General features: G+C 40.4%; 1 protein-coding gene across 1 annotated transcript in view; it reads right to left on the bottom strand.

Moving 5' to 3' along the window:
- LOC126249570 (uncharacterized) overlaps positions 1-14,965 on the bottom strand; it is a 312,366-nt gene that overhangs the window by 41,750 nt on the left and 255,651 nt on the right. The window contains exon 9 of the mRNA XM_049951235.1: positions 4,271-4,345. Within this exon, the coding sequence (XP_049807192.1) occupies positions 4,271-4,345 (75 nt within the window). The remainder of the gene's footprint in view (positions 1-4,270; positions 4,346-14,965) is intronic.

Genomic DNA, 14,965 nt, shown 5'->3' with positions numbered 1-14,965 from the left:
GTTGGATGCTGCATGGTGCCTCTGCGGGCATGTCACATGGTAACAAAAGTATGTAAAGAAAGCAGAAACAGATTGGGGATAACCCTAGTGAAGAAATGGGCTGCAAATGGTGAAATCCATTGAGACAAGTGACTCTGAGAAAGGGCAAATTGTTATTACACAGAGCCTATGAACGAGTATCTCAAAAATAGCAAAGCTGGTTGAACGTTCATGTGTTACTTTTGTGAGCATCTATGAAAGAGGTAAAAAGACAGTGAAACTACCACTAGGCACTAAATGGTTGGAAGTCCACAACTCTTCACAGAATGTGGAGTTAGGAGGCTTGTCTGCTCTGTATAGTAGGATATATGGTAATCTGTGGCATCTCTGCTGAAAAAGCACAATTCTGGTGCACACACGTGTTTCAGGGCACTCCATTCCTAGTACATTGTTGAACATGGAGCTCCGCAGCAGACCACCCCTACATGTTTGCATGTTGACTCAAAGACATCATCAGTTACGATTACAGTGGACACGGGACCATCAGGATTTGATCCTCACTCAATGGAAGCGTGCCAGCTCTTTGGGAGGATCACATTTTTGCTACACTAGGTTGAAGATCATCTCCAAAAATGCCAGCATCGAGGTGAACGGCAGCTTGAAACGTGCAACCCACCACAGACGTAGGCTGGTGGGAGTGGTATTATGCTATGGGAGACATTCTCCTGCACTTTCATGGGACCTGTGGTAGTAATCAAAGACACACTGACAACAGCGAACCACATTTATGTCTCGGTAACCAAATTCACCTGATGTAAATCCTATGGAACTCATCTGGTTCAATTCCTGGCCAGGTTGGGATTTTTTCTACCCAGGAACTGGGTGTTTGTGTTATCATCATCATAATCTGGTTCTGTATCGGGCACCATCACTAGGTACGCAAATCAACGGCCCATTATTTATGCGAATTAGATGACCTGTGCACAGAAATCCAATGCCACATATCTCCACAAACTAACCAACAAACTGTTGGATCCCTGATATGCAGAGTCAGTGATGGATTTCATTCCAAAGATGGACAAACAAGCTATTAATTAGGTTGTCGTATTGTTTTAACTCATCAGTTTATAGAAGAGTTGTGAAAAGCTTCTTTATCATTACTACTTGGAAGAAGTAGGCTATATCATTTGAAAGAAAAGTGGAATACATAATTTTAGGCTCTAATAAGATTGTTAGTGGATCACCGTAACATCCTTCCTCTTCAAGGTGAGTAAAAAATTTCTCTTTGCAAGACACTCAGATAACACATTTCTAAATAACAGATACAACATTCCAGAATGAGATTATCACTCTGCAGCGTAGTGTGCGCTGATATGACATTGTTTCGTTAAAAATACTGATAATATAAATGTATCTGTAAAATGAAGGAATAATTAAGTAAACTATTCATAGTATTTTCTGAGCATGTGTTGTTATGGTGTCTGTTGAAATATTTTCACGGTTAACATGGGAAAGCCAAATGTGAATTTAAATTTACACGTACAATTCTAATCATGTAATAAATTGATTGTCACTAAATAAGAAATAATGATTTGACAGCCTTATTTGGTTTTTGACATATTACACTTTAGTAACATGTCCGAAGCACTGAAGACCACGCACAAGGTGCTGCACTTACCAGTAAACTAAAATTATTTTAATATGTTCCCACTGGAACATTGACATGAAATTTAGCATACAGATTAACAAATAATGTACAAGTAACATTTTTTAAAACAAAAAAATCCAATTTTGAAATTTTCAAAATCAAAAAATCTGGGAAAATTCAGCATTGTTATGAATATTGTCAATTAGTACAGATTTTTAAAGCTTATGAGAAACTGAATAAAATGGTGCAAATTTTAGGTCTTTAAGTCAAATAGTTTTTGAGAAGCTGATTTTAAGGTTTCAAAACATAAAAATCGCAAATTTTTGTAAATTTTAGAAATTAATAACTCAAAAATGAAAGGTCCACAAAAATTTTGATTTTGAATTTTTCATGCCAACATCTATGCCATCTGTGCACAAAAAATTAACAGAATCTGAAATGTCAAGAACCAGACCATTGGCTGATTTCACATGAACTGACCCTATTATATCTCTTTAAAATCCATCCAATCTTTGAAGATATGCCACCACCATACGGTAGGAAAGTCACTGTTCTACATGCATCTTTGACTGGTTTTAGTGGAGGTCCAAATTTGAAGCCATGATGGATCAGTTTGTCTGTGTAGCTATTCTGCATGAACAGGTGCTCCAGCTCTTGTGTCAAGCCTTCTGGATAACATACAGCATAAGCCCTTTCTGCAAACATCTGCAGGATCCCCATGCACTGACAGAGTGGATGATATATCATTGCATATAGATATCAATCCACGTGTGCCTGTTTTCAATAAACACTGGGTCCCAGAGTTCCATTATCCTTTCTGTTGACCAATATGTCTAGACACACAAGCTTTCCATCGCTTACCATCTACATTGTGAACTTAATGCTAGGATGAAGGCAGCTAAAATGATCCAGGAATTGGTTCAGAGCACCTGTTCTGTGTGATCACACCATAGATGTACCACCAAAGACTGGCAGGTTTTAAAAACGATATCTTCAGCACTTTGCTTTCAAAATCTTCAACAAATAACCAAAGACTGGCAGGTTTTGAAAACAACATCTTCAGCACTTTGCTTTCACAATCTTCAATAAATAAATTTGTGACTGTGGGATATAAAGGCCTCCCACAACCCCTCGTCAGTTTGTTCGAAATATTTGTCGCTGAATACAAAATACGTTGATGTCAGCAAATGATGGCAAAGCTATATTTTCATGTCCAGTTTTTCACTAATTAACATCAAGGATTCTTTAAGATGAACCCAAGGGAAAAGAGACAACGTAAAAGTTCAAATGGAAATCCCAAGGACCAAGACACAAAGATTTCAACCACTGGATAAAAATCATAGAACCAGAAATATAGTGCTCACATTGTCAGATGCGAGGGTTAATAACTGATGCAAAATACTTGCCCGCTTGGGTACAGTTTATGTAAAATGTAGCTCTCTATCTTCTGATATGCTTGCCAAGTCAGCTCTCTAATGGGGTCTACAATTACACGATTAAAGAAGGTGCTACTTCTGTACAGCCTATCATCAATCACAGGTGTAATGTAGACCGTCTTCCATCAGTCTGCACATTGGTTCAAGTTGAAATACATGAAAGAGAGGTACCTATGTAAAGCACTGTACTAAATACCATATCCCTATAGTGAGAAAAGGGACAGAACAACAGTATGAAAGTTAAGACTAGTGTTCCTTCAACGCGGAGATCATGAAAGGGAGATACAAACTGGGATCTGAGAAAGATGGGGGAGGCATAAGGCCTTGTTAAAGGAACCAGCCCAGTATTTGTTTTACATGATTTGGGGAAACCACACAAAAGCTAAATCAGAATGACCTGAATGGGATTTGAATCTCACTCATATCAAATGTGGTGTCACCGCCAGACACCACACTTGCTAGGTGGTAGCTTAAATCGGCCGCGGTCCATTAGTACATGTCAGACCCGCGTGTCGCCACTGTGTGATCGCAGACCGAGCGCCACCACACGGCAGGTCTCGAGAGATGTACGAGAACTCGCCCCAGTTGTACGACGACATTGCTAGCGACTATACTGACGAAGCCTTTGCTCTCATTTGCCGAGAGACAGTTAGAATAGCCTTCAGCTAAGTTAATGGCTACGACTTAGCAAGGCGCCAATTGTAACAGTGCATGTATATTACGAGTCTCATTTGTATAGTCAAGAGAGATGTACCAAAGGAAGCATTAAAAGTTAAGTATATTCCAAAGCTACGTATTTTCTTTATAGCAGTCATAACGTATCCTGTTCCAGACTTGACGCCAGTCGGTGTGTGTGTACGCGTGCCTTTCGGCTTCCTCCTCAGTGTGGCGTGACTAGCTTGTTACGCCACAACATCAAATATAAAAGGCAAAGAAAGGAAGAACAGATGATAAGAAGAGGGGTCAGATAATATAATGACAAATGAGTTCACTTGGAAGAAGAGCAATAGGAAATGGGCAGGATAAAGATGCAGTATATTTAAAGCTTAAGAGAACTTTTCTGAGTGGGATCAGCAAATTTAGAAGATTAACATACATTTATCTGCCACTGCTGCAAATGGAAAATGAATTCTCACCTGTAGTCGATTTAAAATATACAAAATCATGTTTGAATTCTTTTTATATGGGGCTTCAATTGCATACTCACACTTTCTTCACTGCCACTGTCATGATACCGCCTGGGAGTGTAATTTGTCTCCCGGTATTCAATTTCATAAATCTCCTGGAAAAAAAAAAATGAATTTAGCCCTTTTAATTCAAGGTGCTACTAAGCTCATGGTATTCATGCATGCACAATTAAGTATCTCTTATGAAACTTAAAGGTAGTGGAAGGAATAACACAGTATTTGAATCTGGATGTCAAAAAAGTTCTGAAATATATTTATATCTATTTCGCTAGTTAAATTCCAACCATAAATGCATATGAAGATTTATCTTGACTGTAACATTGGGAACCAGAGAAATTTCAAGTATGTATGTATTATATAAGCTACCAAAGGAAGTTTTATTCTGTTACTACACAATAAAAAAAAGAAAACAGTAGAAGTTTCTCCAAAGTACAATGAGGTAGGTTATGTCTAAACAGAGAGATTATCTAGAAGAAAATTAAGGAAAACTGGGGTTTAATATCCTGTTGATGAAGTCATTTGAGATGAAGCATAAGCTCAGAAAGGATAAAACGTGGAAAAAAATTAGTCATGAAATTACAATGAAATCCAGACCTTTAGCTGCTTACAGGTGTTGATAAATATCAATGGGGACAGTTGAAAACATGTGCCCCGACTGGGACTCGAGCCCGGGACCTCCTGCTTACATGGCAGATGCTCTATCCGATTGAGACATCGAGGACACAGAGGATAGTGTGACTGCAGAGGCTTACCTCTGGCATGTTCCCCGTGAGACCCACACTTCCAACTTACTGTCCACACACTACATGTGTAGTGGCCCTGGCCACTATACTCATTACTCGCAGCAGTCAATCTACTGATTCCCATAAGAGTTCGGGCAATGTGAGTGCATCCGCACTGAAAAAGATCATTGGCCGGTAAGCCTTATCTATATCATGGGGAGTGTGCCAGAGAGAAGTCCCTGCAGTCACACTATCCTCAATGTCCTCGGTGGCTCAGATGGATAGAGCGTCTGCCATGTGAGCAGGAGATCCCGGGTTCGAGTCCCGGTTAGGGCACAAATTTTCAACTGTCCCCGTTGATATTTATCAACGCCTGTAAGCAGGTAAAGGTCTGGATTTCATTGTAATTTCATTCTTTGAGAGCTGCAAGATCACCAAATGTATTTGTACTCTTGGACTTGTCTGAAAGAACAGATACCATCTTCATATAGACAATTAGTCATTTCCTTTTCAGAGGAACCACCATAGCTGTCACCTTAATTAATTTATAGAAACACTGGATAATATAAACCTAGAGGAGAGATGTGGATCTGAAACTGCATTCCTCACTGACGCAAGTCAAGTGAGCTGACCACTACATCACCTCTCTCACTCTATCAGTGAGAAACTGCAAGGGAGAAGCAGTACTCAAACTGAGAAGGACTGGCAAACTAGCTAGACTCAAGAAATGTTTATTTAAGTAATTTAATGTAGGAGAGGAGTTAAGCTACAAACAAAAGAGCTGCAATCACCAGAAGAGAGGGACTGAAGTACAGAACAACTGTGAGTATGGGTTAGGGAAGAAAGTATTACAAACATAAAGAAGAAACAAAAGAATCATTTTCAGAGAAATGCGAACAACTATAAAAGTATATTAATACATGGAGAGAAAAAAAATCAAATACAAGAGACCAATGCAAACAATGAAGGAAGTACGTATTTTGGGACTGTGGGAGGAAAGGATAATTGACTACAGAAGAATTGTAACATTATATTCACTGCATGTATGTACTTGGGAAAAAGTTTTAACACCTATAAATTTAAAATGAAATGGCGTTTGGAGCCACAACATGTCAATATAGTAAGTTGGGTGTATCCATTTATGTTAGCAAAAAATGCGAACATGTTCTAACCGAGGCAATACATGTATTTAGGAGGCACCAAACATTGAATATATTTGCTATACAGTGTAACTGAAATTCAAGCAATGAATAGGGTAACTAAAAAAAATTTAACCTTTTATAAAATATCAGGCTCACTACACTCAAGAATTTTGATTAGCCCGACAATGATGTGAGAAAGCTAATTAAAAAACCAGCAGATTTTGAAATTTTAGAGTTTTTCTTTCAGGTTGGTGAGAAGTTTATAAACCACTGTCACTTAAAATATGTGAAGAGCATCTAGTAAGACAACAGCCACAATTTCTGAGCAGATGCTTGGTAAAATAATGAAGACATGGAAAGTGAAGCTGAGAGAGGTGTATCTCTTTACATAAGGAGTGATACGAAGATGTGGCGAAACTTGTAAGGAAAGCAAGCAGAGCAAACAGTAATGTAACTGGGAGAAAAAGAGATGCAGACACACAGAAGAATAACTATAGATATGGAAAATAATGTAATGACAAAATATATAAGAGGGCTATCCACTAAGTACATTACGTTTTGGAATTAAAAATAAATAAAGTATTGGAAAAATATATCTAAAAACAAAGATGATGTGACTTACCGAACGAAAGCGCTGGCAGGTCGATAGACACACAAACAAACACAAACACACACACAAAATTCAAGCTTTCGCAACAAACTGTTGCCTCATCAGGAAAGAGGGAAGGAGAGGGAAAGACGAAAGGATGTGGGTTTTAGGGGAGAGGGTAAGGAGTCATTCCAATCCCGGGAGCGGAAAGACTTACCTTAGGGGGAAAAAAGGACGGGTATACACTCGCACACACACACATATCCATCCACACATATACAGGATGTATTGGAATTTTTTTTATTATATACAGATGAAAGCCACACTTAAATACTACTTTTCTACATAGTTGCCATTTAAATTAAGGCACTAACCGTAGCTATGGACGAGCTTGGAAATTCCTTCGTCGTAAAATTTGGCTGCCTGCGCCTTCAACCACGTGGTTATCTCTTCTTGAAGCTGTGCGTCGTCATCAAAACGCTGCATAGCCAACCACTTCTTCATTGCTGGGAATAAGTGGAAGTCGCTCGGTGCCAGGTCGGGACTGTACGGTGGATGAGGAAACAACTCCCACTTAAAAGATTCGAGAACTTCACGAGTGGCATTTGCCGTGTGGGCCCGGGCGTTGTCGTGAATCAGCTTACGAGAAAGATGGCGACTCATTACTCGATTGCATCGTTACTGGTGACGAAACATGGGTTAAGCATGTGAACTGCGAGACAAAATTGCAGTCAATGCAGTGGGGGCACACAAATTCCCCCCAAAAACCCAAGAAATGCATGCAGACAATGTCGGCAAGGAAGGTGATGGCGACTGTCTTTTGGGACAGAAAAGGTGTGATTTTTGTGGATTTCCTGGAAAGAGGCACTACAATAAACTCTCAAAGGTATTGCCAAACTCTGCACAACCTCAGAAGAGCAATACAAAACAAGCGCAGGGGAAAGTTGGGCTCAAAGATCTTGCTGATTCTCGACAACGGCCGGGCCCACACGGCAAATGCCACTCGTGAAGTTCTCGAATCTTTTAAGTGGGAGTTGTTTCCTCATCCGCCGTACAGTCCCGACCTGGCACAGAGTGACTTCCACTTATTCCCAGCAATGAAGAAGTGGTTGGCTATGCAGCGTTTTGATGATGACGCACAGCTTCAAGAAGAGGTAACCACGTGGTTGAAGGCGCAGGCGGCCAAATTTTACGACGGAGGAATTTCCAAGCTCATCCATCGCTATGATAAGTGCCTTAATTTAAATGGCAACTATGTAGAAAAGTAGTATTTAAGTGTGGCTTTCATCTGTATATAATAAAAAAAATTCCAATACTTTATTTATTTTTAATTCCAAAACGTAATGTACTTTGTGGATAGCCCTCGTATATTCCATCATAGGATCTGTGTTCATAATATTGACTCATTAAGAGCAAACCGCAACATTCAATCAGTGAATGCTAGACATGAAAACAATAGTCATTTACATGAACGTGAGTACTCTGCAAGCCACCATTCAGTACCTAGTACCACTACTAGTAATTCCTTGCTTTATGCACAACCTACACTGGCAGCAGTAGAATTGTTCAGAATTTGCTGCACATGCTTGTTCTTTAAATTTTCTCAATAGTGTTTCCTGGAAAGGACATCATCTTCCCTCCATGGATTCCTGTATGAGTTCACAGAGCATCTCCATAACACTTAAGTGTTGATCGAACCTACCAGAAACAAATCCAGCAGCAGGCCTTTGAATTGATTCAATGTCTCCCTTTAACCTGATCTGGTGGGGATCGAGCTACATATCCCAATAAACTGAATTCAACTATTCATCTCCCCTAACTCAATGTGACTGTCAAACAGCACACACAGTAATACTGTATTCAAATATTACAGGATTGTTTTTTGCAGCTCATCTGAGTTTAACTTAAATCTTTCTACATTCAGAGCAAGATGCCATTCATAACACCAACTAGAAATTTTGTCAAAGTCATCTTGTATCATCCTTCAGTCTCTCAGCTTTGACACCTTCCTGTACACCACAGTATCATCAGCAAACAACTGCTCCCCGCCCCCCCTCCCCCATACATCAGACCACTATGTATATAGAAAATAACATTAGTCCTATCATACTTCACTGGAGCACTCCAACAACACCCTTGTCTCAGATGAACACTTGCTTTTGAGGATAGCGTACTTGTTTCGATTACTTAAGAAGTCCTCAAACTGCTCACATATCTGGAGACCTATTTTGTATGCATGGACCTTCATTACGAGTCTGCAATGGGGCAGTGCATCAAGTGCTTCCCACAAATCTAGGACTATGGATTCTGCCTGTTGCCCTTCATCCATGGTTCACAGAATATCCTGTGACAAAAGGGCAACTTGAGTTACACACAAGATGCCTTTTAAACCTTTGCAGATTTGTAGACAGAAGCATTTCTGTCCCAAAGAAATTTATTATATTTGAACTTAGAATATACTCAAGAATTCTGCAGCAACCTGACATTAAGTATATTGGTCTGTAATTTTGCCAGCACCTTTTCCAGTTCCTTGGGACTTTATGGTGGGTGAAATGTTCACAATAAATGCACACTAAATAAGGGGCCTAAACCAAATTAGGATTCTGTCTGGATGTGATAACTTATATCTTTTCAACTCTTTCAGTTGCTTCTTAATGCCAAAGATGCCCACTTCTATGTCCTCTAGACAGAAGTCTGTGTGACAGTCAAATGGCAGTGTGTCTGTATGATCATCCTTGGTCAATGATCTTTCATATATGAAATTTGAAACTTCACCTATCTTTTTGCTGTCTTCTATTGCCAACACCAGACTGGGTGATGAGTGACTGGATGGAAGCCTTCAGTCCACTAAGAAATGTTATGTAGGACCAGAAGTCTTTTGGGTTCTCAGTAAAATCTTTTGCTAAGATGTGACAGGGGAAGTAGTTGTATACCCTGTGTACCAATCATTTTATAGATGTTTAAATTTCTAGCAGCTTTGGCGAATTGACATATTCACACTCCTTTTTTTTACCCAAGAATGCAATAATCTCTGTTTCCTCAGAATTTTACTAATTTTGCTATTAAACTGTGGCGAGTGATTTCTGCCAGAGAGCCACTTACTAAGAACATACTTCTGATGCATGTGATCTACGGTCAGTTTAAACTTTGCCCACAATACCTCTACATCCTTCATAATATCCATTCATTTCTCATACTTAGGAGGCTGACAACTGCTTGTCTGCTAACCTTATTGATGGTTTATTAACTTTGGCAACCACTGTCACTATGATGACATCATGATCACTAATCCGTCTCAGTACTGACACTGTTGGAAAGGTCGGGTCTGTTTGTAGCTTCAAGGTGTAAAATATTTCCACTTCATTTGTAATTATTTCACAAGGATTTTTTTGAATAATTCTACATTTGTAGCAAAGGAATGAGTGGCTGGTAAAACCAACCTATGATTAACCTGAGTTGACATAAACGCCGGTTACTCGTATCCAGATAACTTTACAATCTGTCTCAATTTCGAGCTCTGTAGGGAGAATATTTTTGTTGGCACCATGCACGTTGGAAGGAGCCTTGTCAGGAAAACCTGTGGGCATAACAAGCAACATCTAAGGTGTCTCATGTGACACGTCAGTTTCTCCACTGTCACTACGGTCAAAGGTAAACTTGTAGATGGGTACTTGCAGCCAACAGTGTCTTCAACTGAAGAGCTTCTCCTGTGTTCACACACAGCATGCACACTCCCTATCCATTCTACTACTAAAATTCAACTGAAAACAACAGATAAATAAAAAGAGGAGGAAAATGAGCATTGTTGGTTTTTAGACAAGGATATGAACAATGACACTTGATAAGAATACGGATGCAAGGTACTAGAAGAAACTTGATCCTGTCAGTGACACTTGTTGACTTCATGATGGCAGACACAAATGATTGACCTACTCTTCTATTGGTTCCTGAATGGAGGCTGATGACTGACTTGAGGTTTCTACGCTGGTCACTGCCTGTTCAAACCAAACAAATGACAGTGGTGCTGCAGGCAGTGAAAATGTACATTACATAGTTACTAAAACACTAGATTAAGCACCTTAAATATGTGAAGCCAAGAAATTTAATAATTAAATTACAAAATCTCACAGAAAAAGCTAAGTAAGTTAGCTTATAATATGCAAATGTTTTACTCCCCTGCAGATTTTCAAACAGAGGCTGTCACCTGACCAGAAACACTTCCTTAAGCACTGTACACAGGGTGCAATACTCAGTAGGTTTAATTTTTCAGTAGGTTTCCAGCAGAACTGAAAACAAGGGTGATAAACCCCAAGTATACAAATACAAGTTGAGAGGTTTCCTTGTGGCATACTCCTATTCTGCACAGGAGTTCCTTGCAGATTTTAAGAACTTGTCACTGTAATGTGTTATTTCTCCATACACTGTTTTTTCTTATGTTACTAATTCTTTAATTTCTTGTTTATAAATTTTCTGAGCATTCCATAAACTATATACTGAATCATTCCATGACCAAGTAGCTGCGGCTCGTAGGGTCCTACAGAACCTGGTGAATTAATATAAAAAATAAGCACTTGCTGTAAAGGGACAGTATTGAGCAGTGGACATGCACATGGAATGGTGGTGAATATTATAAATCTGCTGCCAAATGTTTATTTTTCCATGGAACATGCATGAAGAGATTCACTGTGTCAACTGCTTCATTTGGGAAGATCATCAGTCTTGGCTGGAGCAGATGGAGAGAGTGCACAAAAGGGAGACAGAAGAAGAGACAAGTAGAAAATGGAATACACGGACAAAGAGGTGGAGCAAAGAAAATGACATGCAGGAGTAGGGAAGATGACCCAGAGTTAGAGAAGGGGCACACAAAGTACACTGACATATGATGCTTGAACTGAAATTACAAATAGATGGAAGATTTAGAGGAAAGTATGAAGTCAGTGAGGGATAAAGGCAGAGGGGGCAAATTGGTTGGGAAGAAAAGGAGACACGGGTAATTCAAAAGAGGGTAGAGGTAGGGCACAGGAGATGGACTATCAGAGACTGGAACTAGGAGGGTTTTGAGAACATAGATAGCATTGGGAAGGACATAACCTACTTACATAGCTCAACTGAGAGTGGTGGTGGTGGTGGTTAGTGTGTAACGTCCCGTCGACAACGAGGTCATTAGAGACGGGCAACTGAGAGTAACCAGTGCTTGGGGAAAGGTTAGGGAAGAGGGCTTTATGATATTTAGTGCATATACTTGGTAAAAAAAATGGAGTACAAAATCGCCCATGGTTATGTAGATGAATCACTCCTGCTGCAATTCACTTTGTGTGATTTGGAAAAACTGAAGAAACTCTAACACAAAATGGCTGAATGAAGATTTGAATACCAGTGCTCTCAAACAGAGTACGGTGCTTAGTTTTACATCTCATTTCCAATGTAAGGATTTAAAGGAATAAAACTCACAAAATGATGGAATACACCACACTTTGCCTAGGCCAGACCAAGTTGTCAAGAGTGAGTGTTATTACATGGGAAGAACTAAACCTATCAAAACCATACACAAGCCAGACACATAAACTGCTCACATAATATGTCAAAGGAGCAAACCGAGAGAGAGACAGTAGCACATCTGTCTTCTAAATTAGCTGACACCAAAGTGAATTGAATCTGTAGCCACCTTAACTTCTCACCTCAGTCACCAAGGGCTTTTCCCACCCCACACAGCATAGGTGTGTCCTGTTTGTGGTTGCCATGACCAATTCACTGGCTGCCAGCATTGTTGGTTCCACATTCTTTATTGACATGGTGTTATTGGCAGGTGCAGATATCAAATCCCTCCCCCCTTTAATGGGTTCATTAGGGCGATAGTGCCCACATCTATGTCTGAAACATTTAGGAAGAGGAGGGAGATATGCCAAAAGCCCAGCCACCAGTTCCATCAGGACACCAGTATTGACAAATGTGGCTGCTGGGGCCAAGAGCAGCGTGAAATGGGACACCTCTTCTTCGCTGTGTTCAGTGGGCTGCTGTGCTAGTCTCCGAGAGAGCAGCTCAACCCGCATTGGTTGCTCTTCCCACACTGTAAAAGGTGAACACTGCCGTGACCTTAAGCAATAGTCATGGTGCCGGAGGTAGTGAGTCCCTTTGTCTTATACGCTGAGAGGGAACACTGGTGTTGTCCATACAGGTTGTAGACCCCGGAATTGACTAATTAGGCAGCAGCAGGCTATCCTCATGTTGTGGTTGTAATTGGTTCTTGTGTTTTGCACACTTACTGTCTCTGAGTGCGACATCAAAAAGTTGCCGAAACTCATGCTGGACTATCACCTCTTCTGCCCATCCTGGTCAACACACACATGTGCTGGCCCAAACAGACACACCCTTTCAGAAACGGGGCATAAAACATGACTGCTGGAATCAAGGAGTAGGGTACTAGAGATCCAACAATGTACAGGGCCATTGCCTACACACGAGCTCCCCTAGACTACACTCATTTATCTGAGTGGTATGGTACATCACTAAGAAGTACAAAAGAGCCTTATCCACTGGCAAAGAGTGCACTAACTTCCTCATTTGAGTCTTAAATGTGTTGACCGTATGCTCTGCCTTCAAGTGGGATGCTGGTGGAAGGGAGCGGAGGTCAGGTGCTGGATACCGTGGCCAAGACAGAATGTCTGAAATCCCAATGCCATAAACTGGGGGCCATTATCAGAGGCCAGCATGGCTGCTGCCCCTCTATTGCAAATATGGTCATGAGCACCCTGATGGTGGATCTCACCATTGTGGTGGTCATTTGTGTTATACAGAGGAAACTGGACAGGGCATCCACCATTATCAACCACATTTCCCCAAGAAAGGGACTGGCAAAATCCATGTGTACCCTATCCCATGGCTGAGCTGGTTGAGGCCACGGTAAAACTTCACGTTCAATATGGGTGCTTATCGCATGCCAATATACATTCCATCAAGCTAATGCTTCCATGAAAAACATTCCCCAGTGAGGAGAAAGCAGCAACTGGAGGATGTGTTGATTGAGGTGGAACTACAAAGCGACACTCATCCCCCTTTGTAAGTAACAACACTCCCTGACGGAGAGCAAGCCACACTTTCGTACTAAAATAAGGTCAAAAATTAGCATAGGTGTCCTTACAAAGGTGCACAGGCCATACTGTTTGAATGTTACAACAATGCTTTGCAGTGCTGGATCATGACTTGTGGCTACTACTACTTCTCTGACAGTGATGGGAAATTCTTGTAGTGTTGTTTCTAAAGCATTGTCAATTGCAGACCAAACTGTTTCTTCCCTATCAAGCACCTTATTTGGACCTACAGACAACATGGACAACGTATCACCATAAGCATGCTGTGTGGTGGGCCAAAATGGATATCATAAAATTAACTTCTGGAAAATAATGTCGAACACTATACTCTGTGAGTTGTCTTGTCAGGGGGTCTGGCCTTAGGATTAAAGAACAATACCATCAGTTTACGATCCATGACTACACAAAATCTGGAGCCATCCAGAGAAACATGAAACTTTTTAATACAATACACAATGGCCTGAAACTCCTTCACCATCTTGGAATAATTCTTTAAGTGGGTGAGAGGGTCTTAGAAGGAAATGCCTGTCTGGATTTCTGTGGGACAGTACAGTGCCAGTCCCATACTGTGATGCATCAGTACCTAGTATTAAGCTTTTCTTTGGATCAAAGGTAGCAAGGCAAGGGGTACAGCATTAACAATGTTTTAGCCACAAAAAGGCCAACTATCATCCGATCAGACATATTTTACACCCTTCATATGAAGCTTATTTAGAAGGTGTGAGACTCGGCCTATCTTTCAAGTAGTTTGAAAGGAAGTAGTATTTGTGGAGTAGCTACTGAAGTTGCCAACACTGTAAGATATGAAACATTCCTCAACTGGGTTATCAAATATGTCCCAGACAACAGCCAAATCGTCACAAGCTGTGGTGCATGCAGTGTTGTGTAGCAGTTAGCATCAGTTGGCGTGCTATGGGTTGACAGTTCAAACCTTACCACCAGCAGTTATTTGTTATTTCGTATTTACCACTTCTGGAAGGTTCTTAAGGTTTGTAATGGCTGTATATGCTGAAGTAGTCAATGTCTCCATAAGTAATAGCACTCTCTGTCCGCAGATTTAGTTCTGTTCTTGCTGTATATTGGTGTTCATAATAAACACACTTACAATGCTAAGTGTTTTTCTTTCAAATGATAGAGCACAGCAGTCAGTCATCCTTTTCTTGCAGATGTTATT

This window comes from Schistocerca nitens, chromosome 3 (assembly GCF_023898315.1).
Source record: "Schistocerca nitens isolate TAMUIC-IGC-003100 chromosome 3, iqSchNite1.1, whole genome shotgun sequence".
NCBI lineage: Eukaryota > Metazoa > Arthropoda > Insecta > Orthoptera > Acrididae > Schistocerca > Schistocerca nitens.
This window is presented reverse-complemented; position numbering and strand designations above follow the sequence as displayed.